At 40.1% G+C, this 16,584-nt stretch overlaps 1 protein-coding gene across 1 annotated transcript; it reads right to left on the bottom strand.

Annotated features, from left to right (window-relative positions):
• Positions 1–134: 134 nt before the first annotated feature.
• On the bottom strand, positions 135–15,971 carry LOC143184497 (uncharacterized). The gene is made up of 8 exons (XM_076386772.1): positions 15,852–15,971; positions 5,392–7,076; positions 4,525–5,084; positions 1,198–1,313; positions 997–1,134; positions 683–884; positions 370–594; positions 135–238 (listed from the first exon to the last, which is right to left on the bottom strand). Exons 1-8 carry the CDS (start codon positions 15,969–15,971, stop codon positions 150–152), a joined length of 3,135 nt encoding a protein of 1,044 aa, XP_076242887.1. The 3' UTR covers positions 135–149.
• Positions 15,972–16,584: the final 613 nt, after the last annotated feature.

Raw genomic sequence — 16,584 nt, 5'->3', positions numbered from 1 at the left:
GTAAGTTAGTATTTAATATATATACACGAGAAATTAAACGCGACAGAGAAGTGCAAAGATCTAATTACTTTAATTGGCCTGCGACTCAAGTACTTATTTGCTCAAACTCGTAACTTTTCAGAACTAATGATCTAGCCGCATTTGTACATTTATAGAATACCGTCAATTGCGTGTAGAACTCCATTTGTTGCTGGCACATTATGCGTTATGACATGTGCCTCGTTTACTTTCACTCGACCTAAAATATAATAGAAAATAGAAAGATAAAATTGCATAGATAAAGCAGAGGTCCATTATCCCTTAATTCATCTGCATATGGAGGTATTAATTGCTATTCGAAGAAGGAGGAAATCTTGTAAAACATCTTACCAGCATTTTTGTGAATGTGAACAGGCGACTGAGGGCGAAGGGTGTCCTTCTGCAAATAATACCTCATTCCCGCTGTGTAGAGGGTGGATGGCAGGATATGCCTGGAGATGATGGTCTTTGCAGCTTCGGGTCCATCTTCTTCGGTCCATATTGGTGCTCCATCTTTCGAGGTAGCTGTATCGAAAGCGGAGTCCGTTGGAGCGAAGACAGTAAAAGTTTTGGGCCCTGGAAAGATATTAAAGTGATAAAAAATAGTACATTCATTCCAGGAATTCTTCTGACAGTCTTAAAAAAATTGTCTTCACGATTTTACCTGATAGAGTGTCTTGGAGACCAGAAATGTAAAGCATTTTTAAGAATGTGGTGAATCTTCTCTCCCGATCAGCTTGCAAAGTTTGCACCAAATCGCCCACTGGGAGAGGGAACATGACTCTGTCCACAGCGTGGGCGATGCCTTGAGGAATCTCGATATCGCGTTTATTTGGCGCGACTTTTGCACCATTTATAGTTGTTACCTGCTTATGGGGGTAAAATGATAGAGAAATCAGTGTCTCTTGAAATTTTATATCTTAGGTTGATCTACATCGGATTGTAGAATTATGAAGTCGCTGTGTGATGGGAGCATACCTTTATATCGTTCCACTCATGATCATGCATGGCATATTCGTTTACTCTTAATTGGGTGCCAGCTAGACTAACTCCAGTCATCTCATCTTGCAGAGAATCGATTCGGAATGCTCCAGGTATTACATGGTGCAGGAGAAGCTGCATTTTGAGATACACAATATTATCAATTATGCAAAATTATCAAAGGATCTTTTTACCTACCCCGCTGAGAAGTCTTGGATTATCTCTGAATTTCTGTTCTGCCTTTTCTGGGCCACCAAGCTGTACTAGAAGTGTCCTAAATGCTTTGTCAGTGGGGACGAATATTGTGTATGGACCTAAAATATTACAAAATATGTAAAATACATACATTTCGCAGCAAAATTAAAGATTTTCCAAACTTGAACATTTTCTAAGTTTAAATTTCTGTACAGAGCTTAATAATTTTTTTTCGCGATCCAATTCAAGGAGAAGTTAAAGCTAGAAGCCTCTCCTTTCGAATGAGACCTTAGCGAGTGCTCTGCGATTTTTTTTCGCCGAGTTATCAAGGTCTGAATGAGAGATGAGCCTACAGCCATTGAAACACGCAATGGTCCAGAGCCCGAAAAAGTAGTCAATCTTTGAGCTGCTGTAACTCCGCCAAAAAAAATCGCAGGAGAGTGAGCCTGGTCTCATTCTAAAGGGCGAAGCCTCTACTATAACATCCCTGAGTTGAATTTGTTCGAAAAAAATTCTTTACTTCACGTCCTGTCGAGAAAGAGAGGGTAGTTTTTCGCCAAAAGTTTTCCAAATTCAGTCGACTGTCAAGAACTTGATAAATTTTTTTTGCGATCTTTCGCGGTGGTAGATTAAAGTCTGAACCCTCCCCTCTCGTACGAGACTTGGGTGAGCTCTCTGCGATTTTTTTTCGCCGAGATACAGCAGATCAAAGGTTGACTACTTTCTCGGGGTCTGGATCACTGCGTGATTCAGAGGCTGCAGGCTCATTTTCCATTCAGACTTCGATATCTCAGTGAAAAAAAATCGCAGAGCACTCGCTGAGGTCTCGTTCGAAAGAAAATGGTCCAAGCTTTGATCTCCCACTGAAAAAGATTGCAGAAAAAATTTATCAAGGTCCTGGCAGCGCTGTGAATTTGGAAAAGATTTGGAGAAAAACCACTCTCCCTTTCTCGATGTGTCATGTAATCAAGAATATTTTTCGAGTAAGTTCTGTCGAGGAGTGTAAAAGTAGAGGCTTTACGCTTTAGAATGAGTCCAGGCTGACGTCTCTGCGATTTTTTTTGACGGAGTTATAGCAGCTCAAAGATTGCCTACTTTTTCGGGGTCTGGAGCAGTGCGTGATTCCGAGGCTATAGGCTCACTTTTCATTCAGAGCGCGATATCTCGGCGAAAAAAAATCGCAGAGAGCTCACCGAGGTCTTGTTCGAGAGGGGAGAGTTCAGGCTTCAATCTCCCTGAAGAAAACGTCGCGAAAAAAATTTAACAAGTTCCTGACAGATGACTGAATTTGGAAAACTTTCGGCGAAAAACCACCCTCTATTTCTCGACAGGACGTGAAGTAAAGGATTTTTTTCGAACAAATTCAACTCAGGGATGTTATAGTAGAAGCTTTGCTCTTTAGAATGAGACCAGGCTCACCTCCCTACGATTTTTTTTGGCGGAGATACAGTAGTTCAAAAATTGACTACTTTTTCGGATTCTGGAACAGTGAGTGAATCCAGGGCTACAGGTTCACTTTACATTCAGAGCGCGATATCTCGGCGAAAAAAAATCGCAGAGAGTTCGCCGAGGTCTCGTTCGAGAGGAGAGGGTTCAGACTTCAATATACCATCGAAAAAGATTGCAAAAAAAATTTATGAAGTACCTGGCAGCACTCTGAATTTGGATAAGATTCGGGGAAAAATCAGCGTCTCTTTCTCGACGGGTGGTAGGGTGGAGAATTTTTTTCGGGCAAGTTCAATTCAGGGATGTTATAATAGAGGCTTTGCCCTTTAGAATGAGACCAGGCTCACCTCCCTACGATTTTTTTTGGCGGAGATACAGCAGCTCAAAAATTGACTACTTTTTCGGGTCCTGGAGCAGTGGCTGATTCCAGAGCTACAGGTTCACTTTTCATTCAGAGCGCGATATCTCGGTGAAAAAAAATCGCAGAGAGTTCGCCGAGGTCTCGTTCGAGAGGAGAGGGTTCAGACTTCAATATACCATCGAAAAAGATTGCAAAAAAAATTTATGAAGTTCTTGGCAGCACTCTGAAGTTGGAGAAGATTCGGGGAAAAATCAGCGTCTCCCCTTTTGGCATGTGATGGAATGAAGAATTTTTTTCGAGCAAGTTCAATTCAGGGATGTTAAACTAGAGGCTTTGCTGTTTAGAATGAGACCAGGCTCACTGCTCTACTACTTTTTTTCGCAAAGTTACAATAGCTCAAATTTCGTCAATTTTCGGGTCCACAATTAGTGGTCCTTTAATTTTACTACAAAGTGTAGAATATCAAATCGAGTAATTATATGGCCCTATTGATTCAGATAATGGATGCAACGCACTAATCCTGCAAGTTACGTGAAGAGACAGCCAAATTGAATCAATAAGACACATAATAGAACAGATCTATTATAAATGTTGCAATAAATGCATGTTTCCCAATCGTTGTAATACGTAATTGCTATCCGGCCAATCCTTGGACAAGAAGGGACACCGTTACGCTTCTTTGCCCTGTAATTGACGGAAGTGCGCGACTTTTTTATACAGGGGAAAAGTACGTACTATCTAACTAGGTCATTTACAGATGTCCTTAATTGATACTCAGAGAAAAAACGGTACAAACGCCATCTTTATGGGATAGAACATAAATTAGATATAAAATGGAACATCAATCAGTAGCATCGTTCCCATTAGAGCCAGTCCTTTGATGGACTGCGATAGTCAATTAATTAATTGTCACTATATTCGCTGATTGCAAAAGTGACAACTGGTTTATGATAGACACAGGATGCAACGTTCATTTAGGTCAGTGAATTATGTATATGGGTCAATTATAGTGATAGTGAACGAAGTATCACACATCGATAATCCTACAGTGCAATTAAGTAGCCTTTGCGATTTAAAGATTCGGAGTGACGAGGAACGAACGTCATTGTTCCTAAGAAGAAGTAACTGTGTCGAAACCTTCGGCTATTCGTGAGAACATTTTTCAAACGAATGTTGGATTGCTAAAAGGGGCTGGTGGAAAGGAGCAGGCACTCGTGTGAAGAATAGAACACTGTTGATGCAACCAGTAATTGTCATAAGTGTATCATGTTTCCTTCTAAGCTTTGACAAGTTTGTAGAAAGTGTTCGCCTTGTTGTGTAGGAGAATCAGCGCAAATAGGAATGTTCTCGCAACCCAATGATTCAAATATTAAGGGATTTGTGAAGTTGAGAAGTTGAGAGACAGAGATTGAGAGTTTGTAAAATTGAGAAATTGAGAATTTTAGACATTGAGAGACTGAGAGGTTGAGATGTCGAGAGATTGAGAGTTACAGAACTTGAGAATTTATCCAAAATCTACTCACCAGTTTCATTTAACACATTATCAAGGCCTGACTGTCTCAAATACTTCGCCATAGCAAAAAGTCCTTCTCTCCTCAGCAACGTGGTCAGGCTTTCTTGTCCCTGATTCTTCGTCGCAGACAGTACCGTCGAGGGAGGTGAACTCGGCCTTTCAAAGCTATCCTGATAGATAATATTTTCATTATGTAAGGTGGTCACTGGTCTTGCAGTGGTAGGAATTGATTTGAACGTTGCAGGAGTTTCGCTGGGCGGCTTGACGGTGAAGTGAGCGTAAGAATTGCTTGAATGATGAGAGAAAGTGGTTGGCACCGACGAAGGAGTCGTCGTGATGATTTCGTTAACTGGAGCCATGGTTGGGATAAAGTGACTTCTGGTCACAGTAGGATATCTTGTAGTCACCCTACTATCTTGACTCGCCGATGTCAATTTTGGCGTTGTGTTAGGGATTCCTAAAGAGTTGAACACGTGACTGGCAACACTTGATGCTGATGATAGATATTTGTCGGTCGTAGAGACAGAGTTGGGAGAGACGGTGACGTGAGAGAAGTACTCTGTGGGTTTGCTATAAAACACAGAGAACAGACCATAGTTTAATGGTAAGTAGGAACCTAGCTGTCCCATAAAAGGACTTTCTCAAGAAATTCTTAAAATTTTAGAAATATCTTAATACACTCGAGACCAGTGTATTTTGCCAAGACAGCCATCTGAAGATAGTAGTCTTCTAAGCATAAAAATGACTCAAATACTCTGGCCTCGACTAATGAGGAAACTTATCCTCTAGTCATGGTCTCTAATATGTTGATACAAGTGTCACCTGTACCTGGATATAATTTTAAGATATTTTTTCCATAGCGATTCTTCATGCTTACCTCTCAGTATATCTGGACGAAATAGTGGACCTCACAGTGGTAGGTTTGAAGGTAGTATGCCCAACAGTTGACACTGTTGCATGCTTCGTAGATATCGAATTAGGATCAGGGCCAGACTCAAGACCCTGCAGCGAGGAAGCTGTAGTTGGACCTGAAGACCTCGGTGGTAGTTTCAGTTCTCCTTTCTTAATCTTCTCCACAATGGAATCCACATCGCTTCCCTCTTTATCTGTATTCCCTTTCACCCCTTGAACCTTGTAGCTCCCGTCTGGCTGCTCCTCCAGGACAACAAATGTAACTTTTTTAGCTGGCAGACTCTGGATCGGTGCTTTTCCAATTTCTTCTAACTTCCCATCGCTCTTCTGCCTGATCACCTCAAAGTCTGCTCCAGGAGGAAGCACTCCCTTCGTCAATTCTTCAAGAATAGCCTTCGGTGGTTTGATAGTAGTCGTCGAGGTAGTTAACGCTAAAGTAGAAGTCGACACAGTGGAACTGCCAGTGGGTACAATGGAAGACAGCCCACTTGGAGCGTTTATCACCTGGATCTTCTTCCCATTGGGAAGAACGATGTCTCTGGTACTAACATTCCTAATATCATCGTCTACACTCTGAGCCAAGGCTAACTTCAGCTGCTTCAGAAGCACGTCCCTCTCTGAGCCCAAGGAAGCCGATCTCCCCTTGTTATTCGAACTTTTCTCAGTCGCTGGTTTCTCAGTCTGATATATCACCTTAATCTGTGGCTTCGGCTTCCCTTGCTGAATAAACTGATTCTCCTGGTCCTGAATCAGACTCAGAAGATTCTCTGGGATGTTTGAGGTAGTCACTACCTTTTCTTGATAAACTTTGGAGGAAGCAGTCGCAATAGTAGATGGCCTACTAGTCGTCGTAGTACTAGTGGCTGCACTTGAGATGGGTGTCGTGGTGTACTTCTTCTGATGAGTGGCGATGGCTTTCAGGAAGAGATCAGTTTCTGATGGAGTGATCTTCCTGGCTGTTGGCAGCGACACAAGAAGAGGAGACAAAGTAGTGGTGACAGGGATAGTGCTTGCCGAAATCACAGGAGTCGTCTGCGTCGTCGAAGTCAACTTCTGAAGCTGCTGGATCCTCAGAAGCTCCTGCTGTCTCTTCAATTCCTGCTGTTCTAACAACAATTGCTGTCTCTGTTTCTGCAACAACTCTAGCTCGCGTTGCTTCTGTAAATATTCCTGCAGCTGCACCGTCTGCTGGTCGCTGAACAAAGGCTGTGACAGGTCTTGTTGAATGTTCTGGAAGTGGCTATTGGTGCTTTGGTACTGGCTGCTGAACTGAGGCTGAAACTGCTGTTGCTTCGATGACGGCGATGGAAACTGTGCCTGGACATTCGCGATGTAGTTAGTGTTGCTGAGTTGTTGCGCTATTTTTTGTTGTTGCTGCTGAATCAGCTGCTGCACTTGTTGCTGCTGCTGCACTAGTTGCTGGAGCTGTTGCTGCTTCGCTCGATCCACTTTGTATTTTGCTAGAGATGGATAGGAGGTGCTGGTTTGCTGTTTGGAGTCGACGTGGTCGAAGCTCGAGAAAGGAGAACCACGAGAGGGAAGGTCCTGCTGGGGACGTCGGTAACGTTGCTGATGTTGCTGGACGTCGCTGAGTATTTGGGCCTGCTGGGAAGCCGACAGACGAGGTCGTGGATCGAGAGATGGCCGACCCTGAGGAAAATTGTGTAACTTGTAAATTGGTCTACTTTCTAACATTGTTCCTGTGGTCTGCGTTCATGACCAGCAAGTGGAGCAGAGACTAGCATTCTTTTTACGCGGTGTCAGCAGATTTCGTCGGCCTTTTATTGTTCTGACAAATTTTCGTGCCTGCTCATTGCGCAACAGAAGTAGTAACAATTAGGCATCCACTGAAAATAGTGTGCAAAGGCTTGAGAAATTAGGGTAGGAATTTCTTAGTAGTTCAGTTTGAATTTCTTGTAAAGAATTATTTGCAAAGAAAGGAAAGCAAAGCACGAATAATATTCAATAATCGGTAGCTAGAGATTGAGTAATTATTGCAGAAAAGTCTTGTGCATTAACCGCGGCCAAAATGAATGATTCACTCTGCTCGAGAAAGAGAGTCCGAAGCAATTAAGATCATCGTAATTAACCGAGGCATTGTTCCCCTTCCATAGTGAGTCTGCCGAGGCTGTGAGACAATCTCCTCGGCTTTAAGAAAGCATACCACCTCGTGGTTTTCATTTCGCAGCGCCTTCCCGTAATAATTTGTTCGACGATTTAAAATGTAAATTAAACTTTGTTGTACTATCTTTCGAGTCTCCTTTTAATACAGCCTCTTCTATCTTCCGCTTGGAACTAGGTATTTTCATTATTCTAATAAAACTGAATATTTATACTTGATCAAATTCGATAGTGAGAGTAAAATCGCTTTTCTAATAGTCTCGTGTTCACGTAATAGCGATAAAAATGCAGGAAATAAGAATCTGCAATTGCAATACGATGCACCACGTAGATAAAAGTTGCCAGTAGGATCATTAACACAAATTACAAACTAATGAAAGTCACGCTACTTAGTTCCTCGAATTTGCTACAGTTTGTTTCTGAGAAAAACTCATAAAACAGATGTTTCGTTCATGGTACATACATGTACATTGTTTAAAGATTAAAACGTCAGCCATATGATAGTGTTCGCTACTGACTCCGTCGTCTAGCGAGCAACCAAATTAATGCGGCATGACGTCTCACTCTCTTTCGTCTCGTAATAATGACCATGAATTCACGCATAGTAAATACAAGATAAGGACAACATTTAACAACGAAAAAAATTAATTTTTTATCACGCGAGATGCTACAAAGCGATGCCTTCGTGTAAAGTAAAACCCTTGATAAGTATCTGAAAATGATACCAGCCACTTTTTTGTACCTAATCGTTAGGTCTGACCTCGAACTTGTTCTACTGCTAGTCTGCAGTAGCTTATTCAGGCACAGAGAAATCAGTAGAATAAGTCTTAAGTCAGACACAGATCAGCCAGTAGAATATGCCCCTAGTCAGACACAGAAATACCAATAGAAAAAGTCCCTATCCAGGTACAGAAAAGTCAGTAGAATAAGTCCCAAATCAGTCATAGAAAAATCAGTGGAATAAGCCTCAAGTCAGACACATTTCACGCGAATTTAAAAGATTTCTCCAATAATTAATAACTCTGACACAAAACTCTAAAGGCAATTTTGTCATTCTTCATTTTCGTCCTATTTTGACATCTAAAATCGCTCTTTAGAACTTCTGACACCTGCTGTCAAGCACCCTGCATAGTTTCCAACGTGCACCTGCTCTCAAAGCTTAATCTTGTCCCATTGGTTTGCCACAAATATTCACGCCAGAGGGCAACCACCAAATCACAAAGTAGCAATGCCTTCGAGCGCATTCTCTGATATAATTAAAACACGTGGAGCTATTGCAATTGCTGCAGCGATTGCGGATCAGTGGCCACGGGTTTCCCACAGCTGATGTGAAAAACTCGCCGTTTATTCTGGGTGCGGCTTCCTATCTCTTTCCCTTTGACGATCTCACAGGCACGTAACAACTATCTCGTGTCCAGACAGATCCTATAGCCCGATGGCGATCGTGGATTTCCTTCGTCTGGTATCAGGAGAAGGCCTTAAGCGGTTATGCACGCGGCAGTGGAGATCACACCGATAAGTTCAACAGCAGTGCTCGATGAAGTTACGTTGCATGTGATCAGGAACGAGAAAGTTGTGCTTGAATTACAATGTAGGGGAAGGAGGGTAACTGCTATTAGCGAAACGTAATACAATGAAAAGTTAGCTTGGCTGTTGAATAGAAAAGTGCAGTTAATTATGACTGCAGCCACATTTGCATTAGTCAAGTTACTCGACTGCAATTAGATTTATTTTATTCACCTACAAGTATAGGGTACAGGATGTAGTAAACGATGCTGACCCAGTCATCGATACTTTCTATCAACTTAATTTAGAATGAAGGATCTAATTTGAAATTTACAGATGCACTTATTGTTAGTAACAAAAAAAAAGTTCATTAAAAAAAATGTTTCAGCGCATTGCAATACTAGACAAAATGTTGCACAACCTATGAAAGTTCGATTTGAAATTTCTGCATTCCCCTTGTCAGTTATAAAATCATAGGAGTTGCAATATGGAATGCACTAAGTATGCAGCACGAATGAAGAAAAAATTCGAGGCAGTTTCAAAATCCTACAGAATGTTATCTTTGGCCAGAAAAGGGGATAATTATTTGTGCACCTCTGACAGCTTCTCTCGATAATGTTGTGACTCGATAGTGACGCAATAAAGAGTACTTAAACTTTTTTGTCGAACATAAAAAGTGGCGACTTTCTAATTTGCAGGCAGATTCTTCCGTGTTACAATTTTTTTTCTAATAAGAAATTCCGACACATTCATGGCAAGTATGCAGCCATCGCGCCACCCTTATTATACTGGTTGCATAATAGTCGGCGTGCACCATCAAACGCGTGCATTCACTGCAAGACGCGCGGTGCAGTTCCCGTTATATAACGGGTGCTCCTTCACTTTTACGCTCAGCAGGCCATTGAGTTTCTGGCATTTGCCCAGACGGAGGATTTTTGCCACCTTTCGCTTCCACTCTGTTCCAAAGAAAACTTTTATTTCTGCGAGCAGTGAGTTGCTCAAAGTGGACGTCGACGTCCTTGCTATTGATATTGCTGCAACTCGTTCCACATCCATTCTCAATTATAATATTAGTGATCCTTTGCCTTCATGAAATTCATATTACGACTTAAGACAAGTTTTGATCACGTAAGTATAATTTACGTGATCAAAATGTCCCTGACCAAGGAGGATCCATTGAAGTGCAGAGAAAGTTGGTAATATTTTTAAACTGAACCATCTGTTCCTCTTCCCATGACTTTCGAAACTAGCATTGCTACTTGATTAATTTCAAATCGCTTCTTACGCGGGGAAACGAACCTCTTAATGAGAATTGAAATTAAGACTATCATTGCAGCGCCGTCTATTTAGAAAGAAACGATATAATTCTTCTGTTTGCTAGAAATTAGAAGAAAATTTAATTACACCTAAGATTTCTATTTCCATGGAAGAAGCTAACAAATACAATAGGACTTTAATAGGTGAAAAAAGATTTGAGAAATTATGTTTGTACATACTTCGATTAAGCTTATCTAGCATGAAAAGCAGTAGCTAATTGCAAAGCATACCATTTAAATTCTAAGCGCAAACTGTTTTCAGCTCATTATCTCTACGAGCAATTATTCAAGAAGGAAATGTGATTTAAAGAGTCTCTAAATATCATGATCATAATAATCGGACCGAAAGTATCTTCCTACTTTTATCCTTTATATTTTCTAGAAAGTATTTTACCGCTTGATCGCTTTTACTTTCCATCGCATGCAGGATCGTTCGGTTACAGTGAAAGGATGATCTGTAAGGTGAAGCCTTTAACTATATAAGATCCTTTACATGCTATAAATTTTTATATGTCACACGCCTTCATTCAAGTTGCTTAGAATTAGGTACCTCACTGGCAAAGAATTCTATCAGAAGTGTTTAGACAATGCTATAAATAGCGGACGTTGCACTATAAGCCTCGACACACACGAGCGATATCTATGGCATGACAAAATCAATGCCATGCGTGAGCTACCGCGTAATTAAGTGTTACGTGATAGTTGTTTGGTTTACTTTGTACTGTATGCATGTAGTGCAATGGGTAATAGAACGATTTCAGGGTGAAAGGTGCATACTAATGAGAAAGGTAGCGAGTCATCGACTTCCTTCGCTGAAAAAACTGGAACTAGTGTAATTTTCATATAATTTTGCATGTTAAGGCGTGAAGGACAGATTGCATAGGAGGAAATTCTTGTCGCCTTTTTCTGTTCTACTTATTAGACGTACTGCATAGGCACTTCTATTGACTAGACTACTAGATCTTAATCAGGTACGCTTTTATATTACTAGTTATGAATCCTTAAGTGTTGCAGGTTAAATACTCTTACAATTAGTCTCAGTCTGCACCTGAAAGGTACGTATTTCAACGATACTTTGCTGGTACAGAATTTATTGCAGAGATCGCTAGCGTTAGAAGTGAAGGATGTGCAGCTCCCTCAGTTTTATCACTGCAAGAGAAATTTCACCCACGGGTCACACAGAAGTTACACTTTCGATTTCACAGCTGTGAACTGTGAGGCATCTTCTTTCGCGATAGATATAGTTTCTTCGCAAAGAATGCGATCCGAAAGCTGCATAATTTGTTGTACAATATAAATTTTCCACGGTACTGTAGTACAGTAATTTCATTTATTTAATGTATTCCACTAATACAATGTAACGACTGAATATAATAAATATTTTGAATTTTGCAACACCGATTTCTCCGTTTTATAAGAATAAATTTCTCCAACCTTTCACAGAAGCATGCAAATAGGAAGAAGTCTCTTGACCTTTGGTATACGCCTACGAAAAAAGAAATTGATTAATGAGCGAATAGGCTGCATCAATATTTGCACAGTATTCTTCCTAATTTCACGCGGAGGATTGAAAAATTGATGTGTCTATATTTTACACGAGAATTAAGTTGATAATTCTGTGGACCTGGTGGGTTTCAAATTTGGCCAATTTTTTAGAATTATAAATTCAATTTCTAAAGTGATAAAGTGGACATTTCTAACGATGAGCCATCTTGTATTCATTTCTGAATAGGACGAGTTAATCGCTAAGGTTTCTGGAGAAAGTGAGAGAGTATAGAGCATTCTTCACCTTCACCTATTGTCCTGTATTCTCGCCTTGATCTTGCGTCGCGTCCTCGAGAAAGGCAAATCGATATGTCGACCTGAAGAAGACTCGAGATTCTAAGGATTCAATAAAAAAATCGAAAGAGAAAAAACAAATAGAACTCTTAAGTAGAAAATGCCTGTGCAGTTCAGACCAGAGGCTTCAAAATTACAAATACAATTCTACTTCAAATTTTTCTTATCTCTAAAAAGGGATGAAATGTACAGTAACAATAAAAATGTGTATTCTACACAGAAATGATATTTAAAGTACACGTGCCATGTGCATTGAAAATAATTAGTAGAATTTGCAGTCTGCCTTCCACTCGTCCCCGACACGCTCTGAATGAAATATCTCTACAGATAAAAACCTTCCAGCGACCTACGAATAACAAGCACAGTTTTCATCGATAAACAACGAGAGGAAAGTTCCTTCGCGCCTTCTTCGGAGCGCGTGCATCGTTCATTAAATTGCAACCACATGAAACGTTCGCATAATTACATAATTACTGTACCGTAAAATCGTGTCAGTTGAAAACACGTTCGTAATCCAATGAGAAATATTCTGTATTTGTCATTTACGATCGATCGTATGTAATAATTACCACGCGAGGATATTCGAAGTATTGTAAGTAAGAGTAGTTATTACTGCCTTGCAAAATTTGTGAAGTATTAAAGTACAACAATTTTTTGCTTTACTTTCATCGATACTGATGTTTCTCTCGTGCGAATATGCAATTACGGTATTATGCATCGAAATCCTTCAGCGGAAAAAATAGGCGTTCCATAGATTATGCTGCCCTGGATATTAGTACTTCTTTTTATAAGACTAAGTCCTGTATGAGTTTCTTAGAAAATTCTGTATAATTTACTCTCTGGAAAAGCTACTGTGATTTTACAAAAGATGAAGTTGAGTGAAAATTTAATTACTGTGTTAATAGTCAAATCTTCAATAAAATCTGCGGAAATAGGATTTTCTTCTGTTTCTTTCGCTTTCATACTGTCACAGGCTTTTTTGCTAACGTCTTCCCACTATCTACCTCCAGCTATTCATCTTCTTCTATAATTGAATGAAATGTGATCGCAAACACGACGATAAACTGCAGACGTTTCTCCTCGGCGTGACACCAAGGAACAAGAACCGTGTTTTCGAACAATTTCTCCTACGAACGTTTTCATAGGTCGCTCGTGAGCATCCGTGAAATCGAAAGTCGACAGATACCACGTAGGCAGCCGTAGGGAAAAGAAAAACCGGAAGTGGTGTCGATAGGATGTCACTAATACTTCCGTTTCTACGCACGGAATACTCTTCCCATTTGAGACGGCATTGCCCTCGGTTTTTTTCGACCCAAGTAAACGAGAGTGAAAGGATCTTCGACTGACTAGCATCGATATTGCGAATCCTCGATGGGTCCCTCGCTTTCGATCCTCGATTACTGGCGATTAGCTTGAGAACGCTTATTAGTGCGATTTTTCTTAAGGCGAGTGAAACAGGTCTGAAGGACTTTACTGTCTTACAGGTTTGTAGAGTTTGCATGACATGTCGTTCAAGAAAGTCTGAGGAAAGAGGAAGCAATTAAATGTAATAAAATGAAAGAAACTGTTTACTGGTCATTTGTAGGTTTTTAGGTAATAGTTCGTCTTGTGATTTTTTTAGAGAAGAAAAGAGAAAATTTCTGAATTCCTGAATCCCTATACTTCTGAATTCTTAAATTCCTGAGTCTCTGAATTTATATCCAAAATTCCCGAATTTCAAAATCCTTGAATCTCTTAATTTTCAAATTTGGAAAAAAATGGTTGTTAATTTATTTAATAGAACGATTACACCTTTTCTTCGCTTTTTATACCTTCCCAGTTTCAAAAGAAACATGTTTTAGAGCATGTTCAAACAAGAAATAGGAGAATCACAGTACAGCAAGGTGAATTATAGTAACATACGTGTATGAAAGTAGAACCAAGATGTTCACCCACTAACAGACTGACCCCTGACTCCTCTGCCTGTCTTCTCTCGCGAAATTCTGCTTAGTGTTACGTCTCCCTATCTCTGTCTCGTGCAACATCAATTTTCAGTATCTGCCTCGCTCTATCTCTTTCTAATTACCACTAGATTTCTCTCGGGAATAGAACAACTGCTGGATGGAGAATGCGATGATAATCAAAGTGTTTTATATCGTCGTCAATCTTTATACCAAACTTCCTCAGTGATCTTTAATTTGAAGCGAGAAAAAATTAAGGAGAAGTGAGGGAAGAAACTGCTCCATAAAATACTTGAAACTTTCTTAACACACAAAAAATTATAAAGAATAAAAATCTGTATAGTTTCACTGTCAAATGTCTACTCATTTGCAAAAATATTCTATTTTCAAGATGATACGAATTTTTTGGGCCTATGTCTGCAAAAGTAAATGCTATTTCTATGGAAAATTTCTTCCAATTCAATCCTGAATAAAGAGAGTAACTTGCGTCATAGAAACTCCCATAAGCTGATGGAGGTATTCTATACTTTGCTCGTGGTAAAAGTCAGAGAATGCGTGTACCTAAATGGTGTTATGTACTAAAATCGCGCGTGACTATACAAGTGAAATCGAAAACACAGAAGGATCGCGAACGATGCAGATGAATACTGGCGAGGAAGTCGCGCGTTAACAGAGCGAGCATAATTAAGCGTAGGCTATACTTTTTTCGCGGGCTTAGCACTTCACCAGTGAAACTTGCTCACGATTGTCGGGAAAGATAGCGAGACCGCGACGCAAAAGGGTGCATTGTGGCCTGGTTACGTCAGGAGCGAGAGCAACTGGAGTAATTTCATCAAATCTGCATACCTATTGCCAATACGCTTCACGCTGCGCATATTACTGAGATGAGAGAAATCTAGAAACAGATTTAATTGCCCCTTGGTACACGATTCCTTTCAGAAAGATCTTTAATATTTCATTATATACTTACGAGAAAGTAATTACTATTCTATTGCTTCACAGTGTTTACATGAGATGTAATAAAATTTTATTTCTGGCACGGATCACTAGGTAAGAGTCACTCCGATTTTTTTTGTCGCTTAGTTTCTTGAACACTACAGTAAGGATACATGAAATCGAAAAAAATCGGAAGGGAATATTAATTTAGTGTTCCTTAATAGAAAGAAAATTTTATTGTATCTCATATAAACCCCCTGTAAAGAAATAAAAAAATAATTACTTTCTTGTAAAGAAATAATGAAATTAGTGCCCACTGATGCTTGTTGTAAGAGGTAATTAATGAAACGGTGTTCATAATTTCACTGCTTGTGTATGAGAAAAATTGCCTTTTTTATAGATGTATAAATAGAGCTGAGAAATAAAAATTATTTTATCCACCAATTCGAACACAGCGAAGAAATGTAGTTAGAAAATTACAGAGAGATCTCCAACGATATCGCGATTCCAGTTCACACGGTCTCTGTTAGTGTGACGTTCGAATCATTAGGGAATTTCTTTCTAGAATGATTTCTGACTCGAGATAATTTTGCATCTAGAACTCTTGATTGTTCAATACCGCAGTTTCATGTTTTATTCAAATTTTAGCGCGATATTTTCACGTTCGCGAGTGACGCTCAGCGTTCTCGCGTCTACCTATATTAATCTTATGTTTAGTTCCACACAATAGTGAGAAAGTCTAACAAGAAAGCCAGTGTTTCCCTTACCTGCTGAAAATGAGTTAAATCAGTTCCTGGTAGGATCGCTGGATCACCTTCAGCAGCAACAAAAGCCTCTATCTTCAGGATCAGGACGATCCACAGGTAGCACAGGCTCTTCCGTTTCATTGCGTCAGCGATCTTCCTCTTCGACTCTCGATCAATGCTTGCACTTAAAGGCCAAACACCTGTTGCTCTCTTCCGTAAACTTCACCACTGGTACATCGAACCCCACTGCGATCCCTTGTCAACTATCGAGGCGAAACTACTTTCTATCTCTTCTCTTTAAGAAATAATTGCACTGTTCCTCGACTCGACCAAATATACCGAACGAAGTTAGGGAAAGATATCTTCAAGTATTTTTGTGAGTTTTGTGAGTTAGCCTGTTTTAGTAAAAAGGGAATACAGAGGGTAAATTACTTTCTGATGGTTCGTGTTCTCAGAGAAAAGAAAACAGGAGGACAATAGGAGGACAATAGTGGAGACGTGGCAGGCTAGTTGACTAACAAGTTCACACGTTGCCGAGGACGAGTTCGAAACTGTTGGAGATCGGAAAACGTCTGAGAGTTTTGCTCCTCCAGACGGGGAAGAGTTCCTCCGCGACCAGGTGGGAGAGGAACAGGTAGGACGGTGAATGTGGCGAACGAATCCACTTGGGCCTTTTCTTATAGTATGCTGTTGGCTTTTATACCTGAAGAATATTTGTACGTATACTGTTGGTACTTTTATTGCTCGATTTATG

This window comes from Calliopsis andreniformis, chromosome 10 (genome assembly GCF_051401765.1).
Source record: "Calliopsis andreniformis isolate RMS-2024a chromosome 10, iyCalAndr_principal, whole genome shotgun sequence".
NCBI lineage: Eukaryota > Metazoa > Arthropoda > Insecta > Hymenoptera > Andrenidae > Calliopsis > Calliopsis andreniformis.
This window is presented reverse-complemented; position numbering and strand designations above follow the sequence as displayed.